We start from the raw sequence: 15,250 nt of genomic DNA, 5'->3' as shown, positions 1-15,250 counted from the left end.
ATATTAATATATATATATTAATGTGGCTAGTAGAAAACAAAATAGTTATGTGCCCGTATTCTATTTATTTTGGACAGCGATGATCTAGAGATAATGAAAGAGAGAAAAAGAAAGCATTAAAGAATAGAAAAAACGGTGATATGTAGAATTTAATGAGTAAATGAAATAAGGAAAAAAACTGTGTTTGAGGACTCTAGGTATCAGAAAATATAGGAAGAAATGCTACCACACCAAGAAAAAAAAGAAATAAAAAATATCGCTGCTAGAATGGATAATCTGAGAGAAGGGTTTGAGCACAAATATAACCATGGTATATATTACTATTCTTACAATGGATTATATATTTCAGATTTTATACATTGGGTGTTTTTCTAAATCTGATAACATTTCAAATATAGGTGCTTAGTAGTTTTATTTAATGATTTTGTAAAGATCTTCAACTTTTAAATAAAACGAATCTATGATACAATCAACACTTCGCTTTTTTAAAATACATATTAGTAAATCAAAGTTCTGCACATTCATTTATTCATTCTCTCAACAAATAAGTGTGCTAATTACTATCTTAGAAACTGTTATGGGTATAGCTGTTATTTAAGATAAATACCAAAAGACTGAATCCCTTGCGCATGATTATTCCTATTTTCTATTCATAAGTAACACCCAAAAAAAAAAAGATATGCAGATAGATACTTTACATTTGTCCTATGAACAAAAAAAGACATCCTAAATAATGCCCAACCTACAAATATTGATTCCCATCAGCCTAGGCATCCTTGTAAATACACATTTTATGAACATTACTCTTTCACTGGAATAAATACATCTTTATTTTATAGGATAACTAGGTTTAAGTGTTCTCCATTCTTATGTGTAGTAAGTAGTCACAGTGATGTATTTTCTATATGTTACAGTCACATATAGAAAAAAAGTATTTCAATTTGATTTTATGAATATTGAGAGCCTAGATTGTGACAGCTATTAAAAACATCTTTTAGAAAACTCAGTAATTAAGCTGTCTTTCAATACTTAGATTAACTAAGAAATGTAAGGTAAACATAACAAAATATTAAAATATTAATAATGTTATAGTATTCCACAGAGCATTTTTCAAATGCTTATATGCATATGCACCTATGCACACATGTACACATGCATTCCTCTAAAATTTGACACTTAAAAATTTCTATGTTACTTCTACCATATTTTTAATTCTAGTAAGCTTTGTACCTAATGAAAATACCTTGGATTTTATGTGCAAAGAGGCATCTGTTGCTGAGTCAGCAAAGATAAAGATAAGTTATATGTTGTTTTCCTCAACCAGTGTACCTCGAGTTTATTGTTATTCTTCTCTCAGGAGAACCATAAATAGAGAAAGTTACAATTCATGACTTAGATACACAAGCATAGGTTAAATTCTAAAACTAGGACTTGTAGCATTGGGATAGTTAGAAGAGGAGAGTTAGGGTTTTAACGGAGACACTCCATGGGGCATAAATGGATACCAACAGTTATACTACTCAAGACTGAACTGTACCTAAGAGATCTAAACATTTCCATTCAGATGCCCCATTTTTTCTTAAGAATTCCCTCTTGCCTGTAAAAAGGCAACTGTCCCTCATGCTTTTTCACTTGAATATGGTTGCATTCCTTCACACGCACGCGCACACACACACACACACACACACACACACACATTTTAATTCAAAAATAAAATGAAATTGAATATATTGCAAAGGAGGCTTTATTTAAACCTAGGAGAAATGTTTTATAACAATTTTCAAGTTTACAATGCCCTCTCTACTCTCTGTTAAGCTACGCAATCACAAAAGACAATAAAGTTAGAGCATAACAATCTATATAAATGAAGTTAACTAAGAAAGTCAATATGAAAGAAACATAGACGGGAACCTGGAAGTTTGTATCCTTTGAAAAAATATGTACTAACCTTTAAGGAGTTATTTTTGGGGTAAGATATGTAAAATTTGTAATACAGTCACCTACCCAGGAGATCAAAAATACAGATATTCCATTTCAAACTTGAAATTCCATTTCAAGTTTTCATTATTTTTTCCACAAATCTCCAGAGGAGAGACATTCCATAGATTTTGCTAATACAAAACTTCAAGAACTGATATTAAAATAGCACATTTAAATCTTAATAAGGTGATACTGACTAATTTGAAGTACTATGTAATTCAAATATTCTTTACCTAATTCCTTCACTTTATTTAAGAAAAACAGAGCACTAGGTTATTTAAACCTCAATTCAAAATTGGTGGTGGTGGTGGGTCAGTGATTTAATAATTCTTAGCTTTTAAGTAAATAACACTTTTGAGTAACAAAAATAACTCAATAGCTGCGTATTGGCTATTACATTTTTAGGTATAATGAAATTAAATGGTATACCTGCATTTAGTTCTGATTTGCTTTGTTTTCTTGGAAAAATTATGCAACACCTTTGTGATTCTTTTTATCAAGTCTGTTGGTTATTGATGCTTGCATGATCACAAAACTTTTAGAAAGATTGGGGCTAAAATATGCCATCATAATCTTTACATGTAACTTTCAGTAATAAACAAACTTTATTTAGCACAGCTCTTTCTTTGGGGTAATTGCTTTCAAATGAAGGTATGTATAGAGTAGTCACATATTAGGACATTTGTTTTAGTAGAGTTATTGGTTAGAACCAAATGCAATTTTGCATTAACTATTATTATTGTCAACTATTTATTAAAGATAGAAACCAAAGTTAATTTTTAAATACTGGGAAAAGTACTGTGAAGGAAATCTGAAAACTAAATTGAAGTAACTCAAGATATTCTTAAATGTTTTATTAACAGAACACATTTTTATTATTCCGTGTGAAAGCTCTCAAAGTTACGACATGTTCTTTCTAATCCTGTTTCTCATACTTTTTTTTTTTTTTTTTTTGGTAAATCATGGTGACTTTGTGGTTCATATGGTGCTTTTATAAGTGGAAGAGTTATGTAAAAAAGAAACACATCTCTAAATCATGGTGACTTTGTGGTTCATATAAATGGAAGTGACTTTGTGGTTCATATAAGTGCTTTTATAAGTGGAAGAGTTATGTAAAAGAGAAACACATCTTAACCTATGTGCTTAAAGTAAGTCTAAAGATTTACAAGAGTAGATTATAATATTGTTAAAACATTTTTTAATAGCAGTTTTTTAAAAAAGATTATTTAAAAATTCTAATTAGATTTAATACTTGAAGAAGAATTTTTCATTATAACAAAGGTATTTAACATTTTCTGTATTAAGAGAAGTCAGGAGACAGAAAAGAGACCCCAGAGTAGATAGCCAGATCATACAAATCAATGCTGATGTTGAATAAAGAGGTGGATCTGCTTTCTTAATTTAGATTTAAGAATATATATGACAATTTCAAAGTAAGACTATTAATTACCATAAGTTTCCTTTTTGATAAAAAATTTTCTTAACCGCTCTGGGTTATAGCATTCCTTGACAAAAGTCAGTTAAATAATAAAGGAAAGTGTTTTCTTTATTTTTTTTAATCAAGGATTTAAAACCTGGCTTTAACTATAAGCAATAGGTTCAAGCAAAATTTTCAAAAAAGATTATTCAGTGTCTGTAATGCAGCACTTGTCGTTTACTACTGACAATGCAATCATGATTTATTTAGCAAAAGTTTTTAAGTGCAGTAAATGTTAGTGTTTCCCATTTAAGCTGAAAAAGAAAATTATTTTTAAGTTGCATTAGAGAGTAAGACTTATAGCAAGATTTTTTGATAGAAGAAATTACTTAAATCACATAGTTTAGGGGTAAGGAATACAAACATATGTACCCTACTAAATCTAGGGTAGATAATAAAGGATAAAATTATGAAGTAGCATTATACTTCATATATTATAAATACATTTATGAAGAAAAAACGAATGTGAGATGAATACAAGTCTAGGTGAAGGCACAGCTGTCATTACTCCTTGGATGGAAAGGAGGACTTGGGAACATCTTAGGAAATAGTCCTTTATATCTGTGCCACATCTAATAAGAAAGAAAAAAGTCTTACTCTGGTCCTCAAGATTGCCACTGTATAAGCCCAGTGGAGACTGTCTACTGGAGAAGATAATGGGAAATGGGGAAATGGGTTACCAAGGACACGCCCTCTGTGGTAGTTCGTGTGGGCACTAAAGCCCAAGAACATGAAGGAAGAGGTTAATATTTCTTGAATGAACAGGATGACTTCTATTTTGTGGTTTCTCTATTTAATTTATTCTGACTTTAATTTGCTGATTTAGTATTCCATTCTTCATACTGCTGACAACTTTGTATTAAGCTATCATGAGCCTATGAGAAAATTAATGAAGTTTCTGTTCTAATTCTTTAATTTACTTTTTCATCATAATTCATTATTTAAAACTGTTTATAAAGCAGCTTTTGAGGAGAATACTGATAGTTAATGAGACTGTGTTTTATATAATTGAAGTCTCTGGTAAGTACATGTGATATCCACGTGTAAGAGGTCAGGAACCTTCTCATTTTTGAAAATAGTTATCATGATAACTAAGTGATATCATGATGTCAAAGTGTGTTTTTGTGGTTTTGGATACATTTAGCAGGGAGAAGGAGAGACAGGACAAGAGCCAGAGATAGAATAGAATATTTAATTGACAGAAAAAATTTGTGATATTAAATTAAGATCAATGTTAAATGAGTTTCCATAACAACATAGTTGACTTATGAAAAAGAGAATTTTGGCTTGCTAAGGAAGTTATGTTTCTTAATTTTGCAATACATTACAAGGTATAACTTCTTAATTATTTTGTCAATTAAATTTAATTTTTGTCCAATGTACTTCTTTGGAAAAGTGTGTAAAATTTTTTTTCAGAGTCTAAATTCTTAGTTCATTAATATCCTTGGCCTCTAATATCTTGCTACTTGAAATGTGAACTGTGGACTATGAGCATTAGCACCACTCAAATGCAGAAATGCAGAGTCTCAGGCCCCACCCTGGACCAACTAAATTAGAATATTTTTTAACAAGATCTTCAGGTGACTGGTATACACATTAAAGTTTGAGACACTGTTTTAACAAATCAGTACATATGTAAATAGATGTGTAATTTGTGGCTGATATCATGTTTATTTACATTTCTCCCCTTTTCAGGATTTTATATATTACTTTACTACCCCTGGTAAAAACAGTTAAGTTAAAAAAAATAGCAAAATACAACTTAAGAAAGAAGTAAAAAATAGAGCATTACAAAAAAATAAAGTTTTGAAAAAGTATCCTGACCTTTGACATTTAATTGTGATGACAAAAGGTCCTAATTCTCAAAACTTGTTGGTTCATCAAGTAGTTACTTATTGTGATAATTTGAAAAGACAAATATACCACCTGGAAGAAGTGAGGAATTTAAATTTGAAGGATTTACTCTTACCTATTCCAAAGTAGATTAGAAACTGCAAAAATAGCAACTACATATAATTGATCTCTTTCTTAATAGAACAGAACAGATTAAGAAGTATATAGTTCTGATAACATAAGGAGAGCTTAAAATGAAAAATCTTTCTACATCATACTCCAATAGTAATAGTTTTTTTGGGAAGAAATACTTTTCTGCTTCTTAGTTCATTATATTTTAACAACCATGCATTTTTAATTTATTAAGACTCACATTCACGGGAGCTCAAAGCAATCCATAAATCATGAAAAAACTAGTAGAGGCTTATTACAATTTTTACATTTAGAATTAAAGACTACTAAATTATAATCCTAAAACTCATTTGTAAAGTAGAAAAATATCTTAAAAATTCAATTTTTAAAAGATAAAGAGATTGAAGTGAAGGGAGGTTAATGCATTTCATCAAAGCAACGATGATAAAGAGTGGTATTACCAATAGTGGGGAGAATTTGTTTTGACATTATTTGCTTAAACAATCTCAAATTTCCAAAAATAAACTAATTTTTGTTTAATCAGAAATTTGGAAATGACATTTAAAGCTCACCTTTAGTGATTATAATTTACCTTTATTTTAGTCAAATCATTTCTGTACATTTCCTGATTAAATAGTTTTTAAAAATTTAAATGTCAGATAATGAGTGTTCTGTAAGTTATATTTTTTCCTTGTGTTTGATCTAAATGCTGTATGTTGAATTATGAACCTATGTTTACTGCACAAATATCTAATCATTATTCCTAATGAAACATTATTCTTGTAATTTTTGTTTTCAAAAGTTGTATTTCATTGTGATGGAAGCTTTGTTATAAACTGAAAAGACTGGGGCTTTCAGAGCCAGATAAACCTATGCTATCTTGACTCTGCTGCTTCTAAATTTTATGACTTTTTAGGAATTAATTTAATTTCTCTTAGCCTCAATTTTCCCATCTGTAAAATGGGAATTCTCATGCTTTTCTTATATGAGAATGAACGGTGCTACATATGTAAATGCTAGCCTATAAGAGGCTTTTAATAGTGAAGTAAATTCTGTTGTTGGTGTTTTTATTGTTATTATTACTATTATTATCATCTCCATGCCACTTTCTTAAGCATCTCTGCTTTTATCAGAGCTCCAGTTTGCCAAAAGCATAGTTATCTTTATAGTCATTAAAATTTTTTAAAATTTGTATTCATTTGAACTGCTATTCTTTCTCATTGAGAAGGAAAATTCCTCCTTCAGAGCACGGCTAACCTCTTCATCTGATTTCTTGATCCTGTCCTCTGTCATTTCCTCATGGAATTTGATTCACTATTGATTTGTTCTGTGCCTTCAATCCTTCTCTGTCCATTGGGTCTTTCCCTTCAGCTTATGAATATTATCAAATATCTCTTATCCACATACCTCAAATCACCAGACCAATTCCACTCAGCATCTAAAACCCCATCTTTCTCCTGGCTTTTCCCATTACTTCTGAGAGAGTGGTTTGCATATATGTTTTTCTTTATCATCTTCCATTCTGCCTAGCTCATTGAAATTTTGCTATTTTCTCCTTCACTTTACTAAAATTACTCTTACTTGGGTCACCAACTAACATCCTAATTGTCAAATTTAATGAAATTTTTCAGTTTTCACCTAATATTTATTTTTAGCATTTGATGATATATTTACTTGATATTTGAAGCTTCTCTTTCTTTTTTTATGAAAGACACATTTTCCAGGGTGTCCTACAACTTAAATTACTTTTTAAAGATTTCCTTTTTCTGCTCCTCTTCCTCCTTCCATTTTTTAAATATTGGTCTCAGGAAGCTTCCTTTTGTCACTTTCTCTATGTGATCTCTGTTTCGAAGACTTCCATTCCCTAATCTAGGCCAGTTTTTCTAAAATCTGTTCTACTTTCTTAATATCAGGTGTCCCTTGGCACTCACATACTTAACATGTCTCAAGCTTGATTTACTATTTTGCACCCTCAAAACTTCTCTTCTTCTGAGATCTGTATCATTGTTACTCAACTTAACATTAAATCTGGTCGACATCATCTTCTTCTCCATCCCATGCAATCCCATATATCCATTTACCAAATTTCATTAATTCCACCTTTTTAAATATCCCTGTTTTAATACCTTTTGTTTTAGCTCCACTGCTGTGACTTTAGCTTAAGCTCTGTCAATCTTTCATAAGTTCGGTGCTTCCTTATTTTACTTTCTAGTTCTTTTAAAGCATATATTATTATTCATACTGTCATTTAAATGCCTCTTTTAAATAATTCATTTTCTTATTCTCCTGATAGCAAAAGAGGCAAACTTATAGAAGTTCTATAAATTAAAAATAGAAATGAATAAATATCATCTGTATCATAGTTCTTTTTCAAGGGTAACTAGTCTAACATTTTAGTGTATAGGATTTCATTTTCTATTTCAAATAGACATTTTAGATCTAAAATGTGGGACAAAAATTATTAAAATGTGATTTAACAGGTATAAAAATATTTTTTCACCCTTAAAAACTATGATACACATTTTTATATCAAGACATATTATGCTACATTTTTAATAACATAAATTCTATGCCATATTATAATAAAATTATGTTCATGATTTATTTTACCACTATTTGGTAGTACTGCCAGAGATTTAGTTTTTCCCCCATTTTTTTTGGTGTTACTATTAGAAATCACGCTATGTTGCCTATATTTTACATTTAAGTATTTTTTATAATTATGATAGTTTCCTTAGAATTATTTGTAGAATAAGAATTGCTGAAACATAGATGATCTTTTTTGATACATCTCTAAAATTTTAACACGATTTGAACAAAATTCCCTTTAGCAAGTGCTATATCAATGTATATTCCTAGCAGCTATTTAGATATTGTCCATTTTCCCATTGAATTTTACCATAAATTTTTAGAACAATTTGATAAGCAAAAATGGCATCTCATTAAATCTCATGTTTTAATTGCATGTTTGTTATTAACTAGGTTAAACTCTTTAAATAATTTCTGACCGTTAAATTGCTATTCACATTCTTGGCCTGTTTTTTTCTTGATAATATTTTTAAAAACTATTTAAATGCAGTTTTATATTCTAAAGCTGTTAACATTTTATGGCATGGTACTGATTTCTTTATTCAGTTATTATCCTTTAAATATAAATTGATCATTGACTTTTCTGTGGACCATTTTCATATTCTTGCCATTAGTCCCTTTCTCCTCTGTGATCTACAAGCAGTTGGTATAAAATAATATTAATACTGCCCTCACAATAGGGCATTATAATAACTGATTACATGGCTTTATCGATTCTTAATTAAGGAAGAGGACAAGGATTATATATAACTCATCTTTGTGTTCTCAGTGATTAAATGCCTTGCACATGTATGATTCTTAATAGGAGTTGAGATAGACTATTACAGTCCCTGCACCCCTATCCATGAAGGCACCCACAAAACTGCATATATATTTGCACCCTGCATTCCAGCATGAAGAACCATTTGCCATTTCTTGTATCGCAGTCTTGAGCTTTTGCAGTGTTGTTTTGTAGTTAAGAACCAGGGCCATGCAGACAACTGGACCCAGGTTTGAATACCTAGTTGTCTGACCTTGAACAAAGCCTCAGACTTCTCATCTGTGAAACAAGGGTTATTACAGTATCTATTGCACTGATATAAGAGATGTCTACCCAATATAAGCTAAAAAATAACTACCATTTACTAAATGGCTATTATTATTATACAATCAAAGCTAGTCAGATATTCCAGATGAATTGTAGTACTATAATTGTTAGAGTCTAAATTATTACTTATTGTATTATTAACTTATTACATGTTACCTGTATTCCTGCTATAGAAAAACTTTATGAACAGATTTGCAAGTATTTAAGGACATATTTTTTAGGCAAATTACATGGGAATAAACTAAAAAATCGGAATGATTTAGATGTTAGAAAGAAGAGTAATGGATATTCTGCTTATTAAAATAAATTATATCAATACAGGTAGGCTGTTATTCTCAAATAGTAAGCAAATCCCTGATATATGCACATCCTTCAAATTCCATTAGAGAATAAATGACTATAATTAATCTATACTAATACTTGGCAACTTTCCTATTTTAATAAAACCCAGGTAAATGAATTTTTAATAGAAATAAATGACTATGAAAACATTTTAGAAATTCATTATATTCATAATAACAACAAAAAAGTATAATGGTATATACAACATTTATTGGTCAACTGTTGAGCTATCTAATTATGGATGACATCCTTCCAAAATGGTAATTAAGTCAAGTACCATTAAAAATTTTCTCCACATTATACTTTTCCAAATTTCTATCTCTTCAAAACTTTTGCTTTTGGTATGATACTTCCTACTGATAATACAAAATAAATATTTTTGATGTTTCTGGTTCTTTGAATCTAATGTTTGACATCAGCCAAAGTCCAGATGTACATTAGGAGACTTCTGTATTTAGAAGATGAATTTTAATAAGTATTCAGTGTAAAATTATATTACTCAAGTATTTCTCCTAGCTTGTTGCATACATTGATAAAACCAGATGTTGGTAGAAGGTGGCAGCCTAGTCATTGAATGTGTTAATAGGTTCAAATAGACAAGAAAAAAGGGGGATAACTGTGAGCTTAGTGCAACAAAACATTTGTGATTTTATTTAAATATTTATTAATATTTTGTTATAAATGACAAATAAATAGTCCTAAAAGTCATAGTTAACATTATTCAATAAAAGACTGGATTTTCTGATAGTATTGTTAAATTCACCAAATTACCCACAAGGTATTTTCAGGCACTTTCAAGGTAGAATAATAATGAGTGAAAGTGGGGATCTCAAAAGAAATACATTGTTACTTCTATGAGGTTGTCATCACTCTAGATACTTGCAGAAACACAAAGAGGAAATGTAAATAGCAATCCACTTTATTGAACATTTTAGTCTTTTTTTTCTTTCCTGTTTATAATAACTATGCAGTACCAGCAGAGAAATATTTACTTTCTCAAATATTGGTCTTTAAGGAACTTCAGGACAATAGTTATCGTGATACTTTAAGAGAGGGTGAGTATTTTATCAAATAAGCATTTGCGATTGACGTACATGAGAATAGACTTTTCTCATTGTTTTAAAAGTTTCCTGAATAAAGAAATGAAGGTGTTTTAAAACTTGCTCTCTTATAGAAATGTTATAATCATACTTAAATCTTAAAACTTAAATTTAGTATTTAATCAACATACTGATATTATTCCAAATTTGAAGAAAATACATATTACAAAATAATTTATTTTTTAAATTGTGGTCAGTACTAATAAGCTTTATTACAGGTAAAGTGACTAGTTTTGCCCAGGATTTTCTTGATGTGAAAACTGAAAGACTCATGTCCTGGGAACCCCCTCAGTCCTGGGCAAACTGAGATGGTTGGTCACCCAAGTCACAGGTCACTTAAATACATGTTGCCATAAATACACAAAATACAAAATAAAACCAAGAATAAGACTATCAATATGGCTCATAAAATTTCAAATCCATCTTAAAGGGGACAAATTGATTTAATTATTCTGGTTAGAAGAGTATAGTGTTTGTACAAAGTCTGTTTAAAAGAAAAAAGAAAGAAGTGTTGCTTAACATAGGTTATAACAATGATCAACATTTACCTTAATAAGATACTTACTTCTGTAAAAATTCTTCATAGCCACATATACTTAGAAGATAATCTTTGGGGAATAACTGGTCATTTGTACAAAAATGTAGAATTTCTGCAATTAGGTCTCTGACAAGATAATTAGCTAAAAACAAAGATGAATAATAAAGAGTTAATACATTGTTACTTATCATATACTAGTTAGAAAAAAGTTTTGAGCACAAAAAATGATACACACATTATGAGCTATTGTAACTGTCTAGAGGAATTAAAATAAAATGCATCTCATTTATTAGTTTGGCTAGATTTAAAAATATTTTTTCAAAAATATTGTTTGCATTTTCTCTGATCAGTCTTTTTTCATCTTACATAACAGATAGGTGTTATATTCTTCATGTTAAAATCTTTGGTCCATTGTAGCACAGCATAAAAAATATTCTACCATGTTTACACTTAGGGATTTGGGAGATGCAAACGAGATTATATAATGAGTGATAAGTAGCAAGCCAGCAGTCTAAACTAAATCTATCAATTCCAAAGCCTGTTCTTTTCATGATTCTAAGTCTCCATAGATAATTATTTTTTCTTTCCCAAGTAGGAATCACCAAAGGGTCTGCCTTGGACAGCATTATAATAACCTTAATGAACATGTGCTTTCTTTCTCTACCTTCTCTGGGACTTTAAATGTAAGTTTACTTAATGCAAAGTCCTTTGTCTTCTCATATTTACATTCCATAATTTCCTTCCTAAACTCTTATATGCATATGTCATTTAACAGTGGCCAGAACCATGCTGACTTGTTACAATAATGTGTCTAGGAAATATTTGCCTAATTTTAAATGATAAGTAGTAAGGAATTTATATATTATTGTAAGTGATAATAGTTGAAAATTATATATATCTCTATCTTGATCTCAATTTCTATTTTTATATCTCCATGCTTTGACTGTGACCTTATGGTCTCAATCAATGAAAGCAAGTGCAACAGACTATACTAATGAGCCTTAGCCAGTGAGAATTTGAACAGCATATTGCAAACACTCAGTTGCATTCATTTGAGTAGTGTTTTGTTTGCAATTATGTGTTTGCTTTTCTGTGGCTTCTTTTACTGCCACATAGTTTGTAAGGAAAGGTTTTTTGATACAAACTAGCTAACAAAAAGTAGTACAAATGATATTGCTGGACCTGCCAGAATGTGAAAAGGAAGAGTATAATGATGAATTTTAAAATGTAAATTTTATGGTAGATGAAGATGTTATCAAAGAAATTATTGGGTAAACAAATGGTAAAGATCATCAGGGAATTAGGGATTGTGGAAATGCTTTGACATAGGATTGAGTATCTTAAACATACTGCTGTTTGGGAATAATGATTGAAATAGTGTGAATTGGAGCTAAATGGGCTCTGACAAGGGAGAGAAGAGCACTGTTAGTTTATGATGACAGGAAAACATCTTCGAGGACACCAGTTCACTTTAATTAATTTGACTCTCCCATTTTCAGGACTGCAGCTCCTGTGCTATATGGGCCATGAATGCATTCATTACTTTACTACAATAATCTTTCCATTTACATCACAGACTCCATAATCCAATTTCTAGCTATTATTCCTTTCCTGTTCTTTGGTTTGATATCTTACTGCCTGCTTAATGTTGCACTTTAGATGTTTTACTATTACTTCAAATTCAGCATGTCTAAACCTGAAATTATCACCTTTCTCATTGAAGCCAACCATTAAGTGTCTATGGTTAAACTTCTCATTTATATTGTAAGCCAACAAGTACCACGGTTTGTTATAAGTAGATTTTATACCTGTACCTTCATTTTGGCAGCTAGTATAATCCTTTTCCCAGTTTCTTGTAGTCTCCTACTCCATGCAATTCTCAACCTGTTGACCATATTGCTTACCATATTGAAAAGGTTAAAGCCCATTTGAAATTCTTTAATAATACTACTCAGCACCTTAAATCAACTTTTTAATTCATCCTTCTCTATCCCTTTACATCTCTTTCGAGATATAACTATCACTGTGTTTCACTAAATCTTACTGTTTCAACTGTTATATTTCCTACACTGGGATCCAGTTCAGCAATTAAAGCTCTTCTCTTACATATTCAATATTCCCTTGTGAAAGTTGACATAAGAGGAGTTATTTCAGAATGGAGTCTGAGCCATCATTCCAGAGGAACTGCCTTTCTCGTCTGGCTTCTTGAAACTTGAACTGTTTGGACCGGGCTAGACCTTTGTAGTGGGCTAAAATCAAGATTTTTTACACAAGCAATTGTTGGTAAAGCCTTCTGAACATCCAGGAGGACTGATGTGGACTCTCTATTTGAAGATAGAATCAGTAACCAATCATGTATAGCTAAAGACTAACTCAGCTTTACAGTACCAATAGAAAACTTTTCTTCTTTTTCATTTGATTATTTTTTATTTTCTTATAAAAACCCCTTCCCTTTACTCTTTAATCAGAACACTATTTGGGTTTATATCTGAGCCTGTGTTTCATGAATTAGATTTTTTTTTATCTCAAATAAACACTCTTACCTCTCATCTGGGCTTTTTAATTTTGGGTTAACAACACACTCTAAAACTGTTTTTGTCTTTTCTTAAAAATGTTCTGTTTTTATTTAATCAATAAAATCTTTCCTCATGTATTCCATTCACTTAAAATAATGTCCTTTTTTTATTCATTGATTGATTCATTCATTTTTACTATCTCATTACTGCTAATCTTTAAAGAATAGATTAACTTCTGCAAACAATTCTCAATTACTCGTTAATCTTTGCAAACTAACTTCTATTTCTAACATGGCCTCCTAATACAGTTCTAACCAGGAATCATCTAAATCTAGAAAGTAGTGGAAAGTAAAGATGCTGGCTATAGAACAACTTTGGAGTTAGAAATAAGGACATGAGAATCAACTTTATTGAAGTGAGAGCTAAAGATTGTAGAACAGAGGATTACTTGTTCAAAACGCCTGCTCCTCTAGGAGGATTATATTTCTTCAGTCTTGGGGAAGCAGTTCTCTTTGGATGTAAATTTCTCACCTATCGCCTCTTCTTTACTTATCTAGATTTCATTATTCCTTAAGTTTCAAGCAACAGTTTCTATCTTTTATCAAAGTCATTCTCGGCATTGTGTTTGAAAAAGTAGCCACATGCTAAACCTGAAACACGCAGGGGAGGCCAGCACGGTAAGCCCTACAAACTCAGAGACCAAAAGTAACTACGTAGGATGGTCTGAACATAAAAATTCCTAACTAAAAGCTACTCATGGTGGATAGTCATGTCCTAGGCCTTTAGCTTCCTCGAGAAAGGTCAACCTTTAGGTTAAATGAGCCTCTCTATTGTCTTTTTCCTCCTAAAATAACGTACCTTTGAAACATCTTTTCCAGACCCCTCGGGGCGTACCCACCACCAGAGCATGAGGCCATAGAACCTCTTGTTGTTATCTTGTTCCCCAAGTACCATCTTTATGTGCTATAAATGTTAACTATCTCATACCCACCAATGTAAAAGAAGTATGTGTCTCTCTTTTTACTTTTTATCTAATCTCAGAGATTTTCTGCTTTGCTTTCTCCCACCCTCTTAATCTACCACCAATGAACTTTATGTAACTCTCCTTATATCTCTTCCTGCAAAATTGCCATTCTCCAGCGCACTTTTTCAATCCATTGAGATTTTGCTTCCCAGCAGTTTTCATCAGTTTGGCTCAGATAAACTCATAAAAATTCTCTATAGGTTTGGACATTTCTTATGTCAACAACACACTATTGAGGCTTTTGTTCTTTACAGAAGTTCTGTATTACTAGTAAAATAATAGTATAAAGTTGTGAAGGGATCACAATTGAAAAGGTTTAGAACAGGCCTCCCCAAGATATGCCACTTTGGCACGTGAATTATTTTGAATTGAAGGCAATTAAGACCCTATGAGCTCATCTTTTACCTCTCCTTAAAAAACTTAAATTTGGGCTTTGCCCATAGGACAAGGAAAACATATAACCACTGATTACCTGTTCTTTTTATTGTCCTGTGAATGACCTTCCTTTCCTCTGAAGCTCCAAGGTGCCTTACTTAATCTTTATCTCAGAATGCCATATATACCTCATTTTAACTTTCTGTCTCTGAACCTAGCATGTATGAAGGGTGTCTGACTTGCTCATGTTTGTGGGA

The 15,250-nt window shown here is 31.0% G+C and overlaps 1 protein-coding gene across 1 annotated transcript in view; it reads right to left on the bottom strand.

Annotated features, from left to right (window-relative positions):
- The window catches only part of PIK3C2G (phosphatidylinositol-4-phosphate 3-kinase catalytic subunit type 2 gamma), a 269,937-nt gene that overhangs the window by 246,908 nt on the left and 7,779 nt on the right, over positions 1 to 15,250 (bottom strand). Inside the window, 1 exon segment of the mRNA XM_025047424.1 lies at positions 11,106 to 11,220. Coding sequence (XP_024903192.1) covers positions 11,106 to 11,220 — 115 coding nt within the window.

The sequence above is a fragment of the Pteropus alecto genome, unplaced genomic scaffold, assembly GCF_000325575.1.
Source record: "Pteropus alecto unplaced genomic scaffold, ASM32557v1 scaffold103, whole genome shotgun sequence".
Lineage (NCBI taxonomy): Eukaryota > Metazoa > Chordata > Mammalia > Chiroptera > Pteropodidae > Pteropus > Pteropus alecto.
The sequence above is the reverse complement of the archived record's forward strand: the minus strand, read 5'-3'. Positions and strand labels throughout refer to the sequence as shown.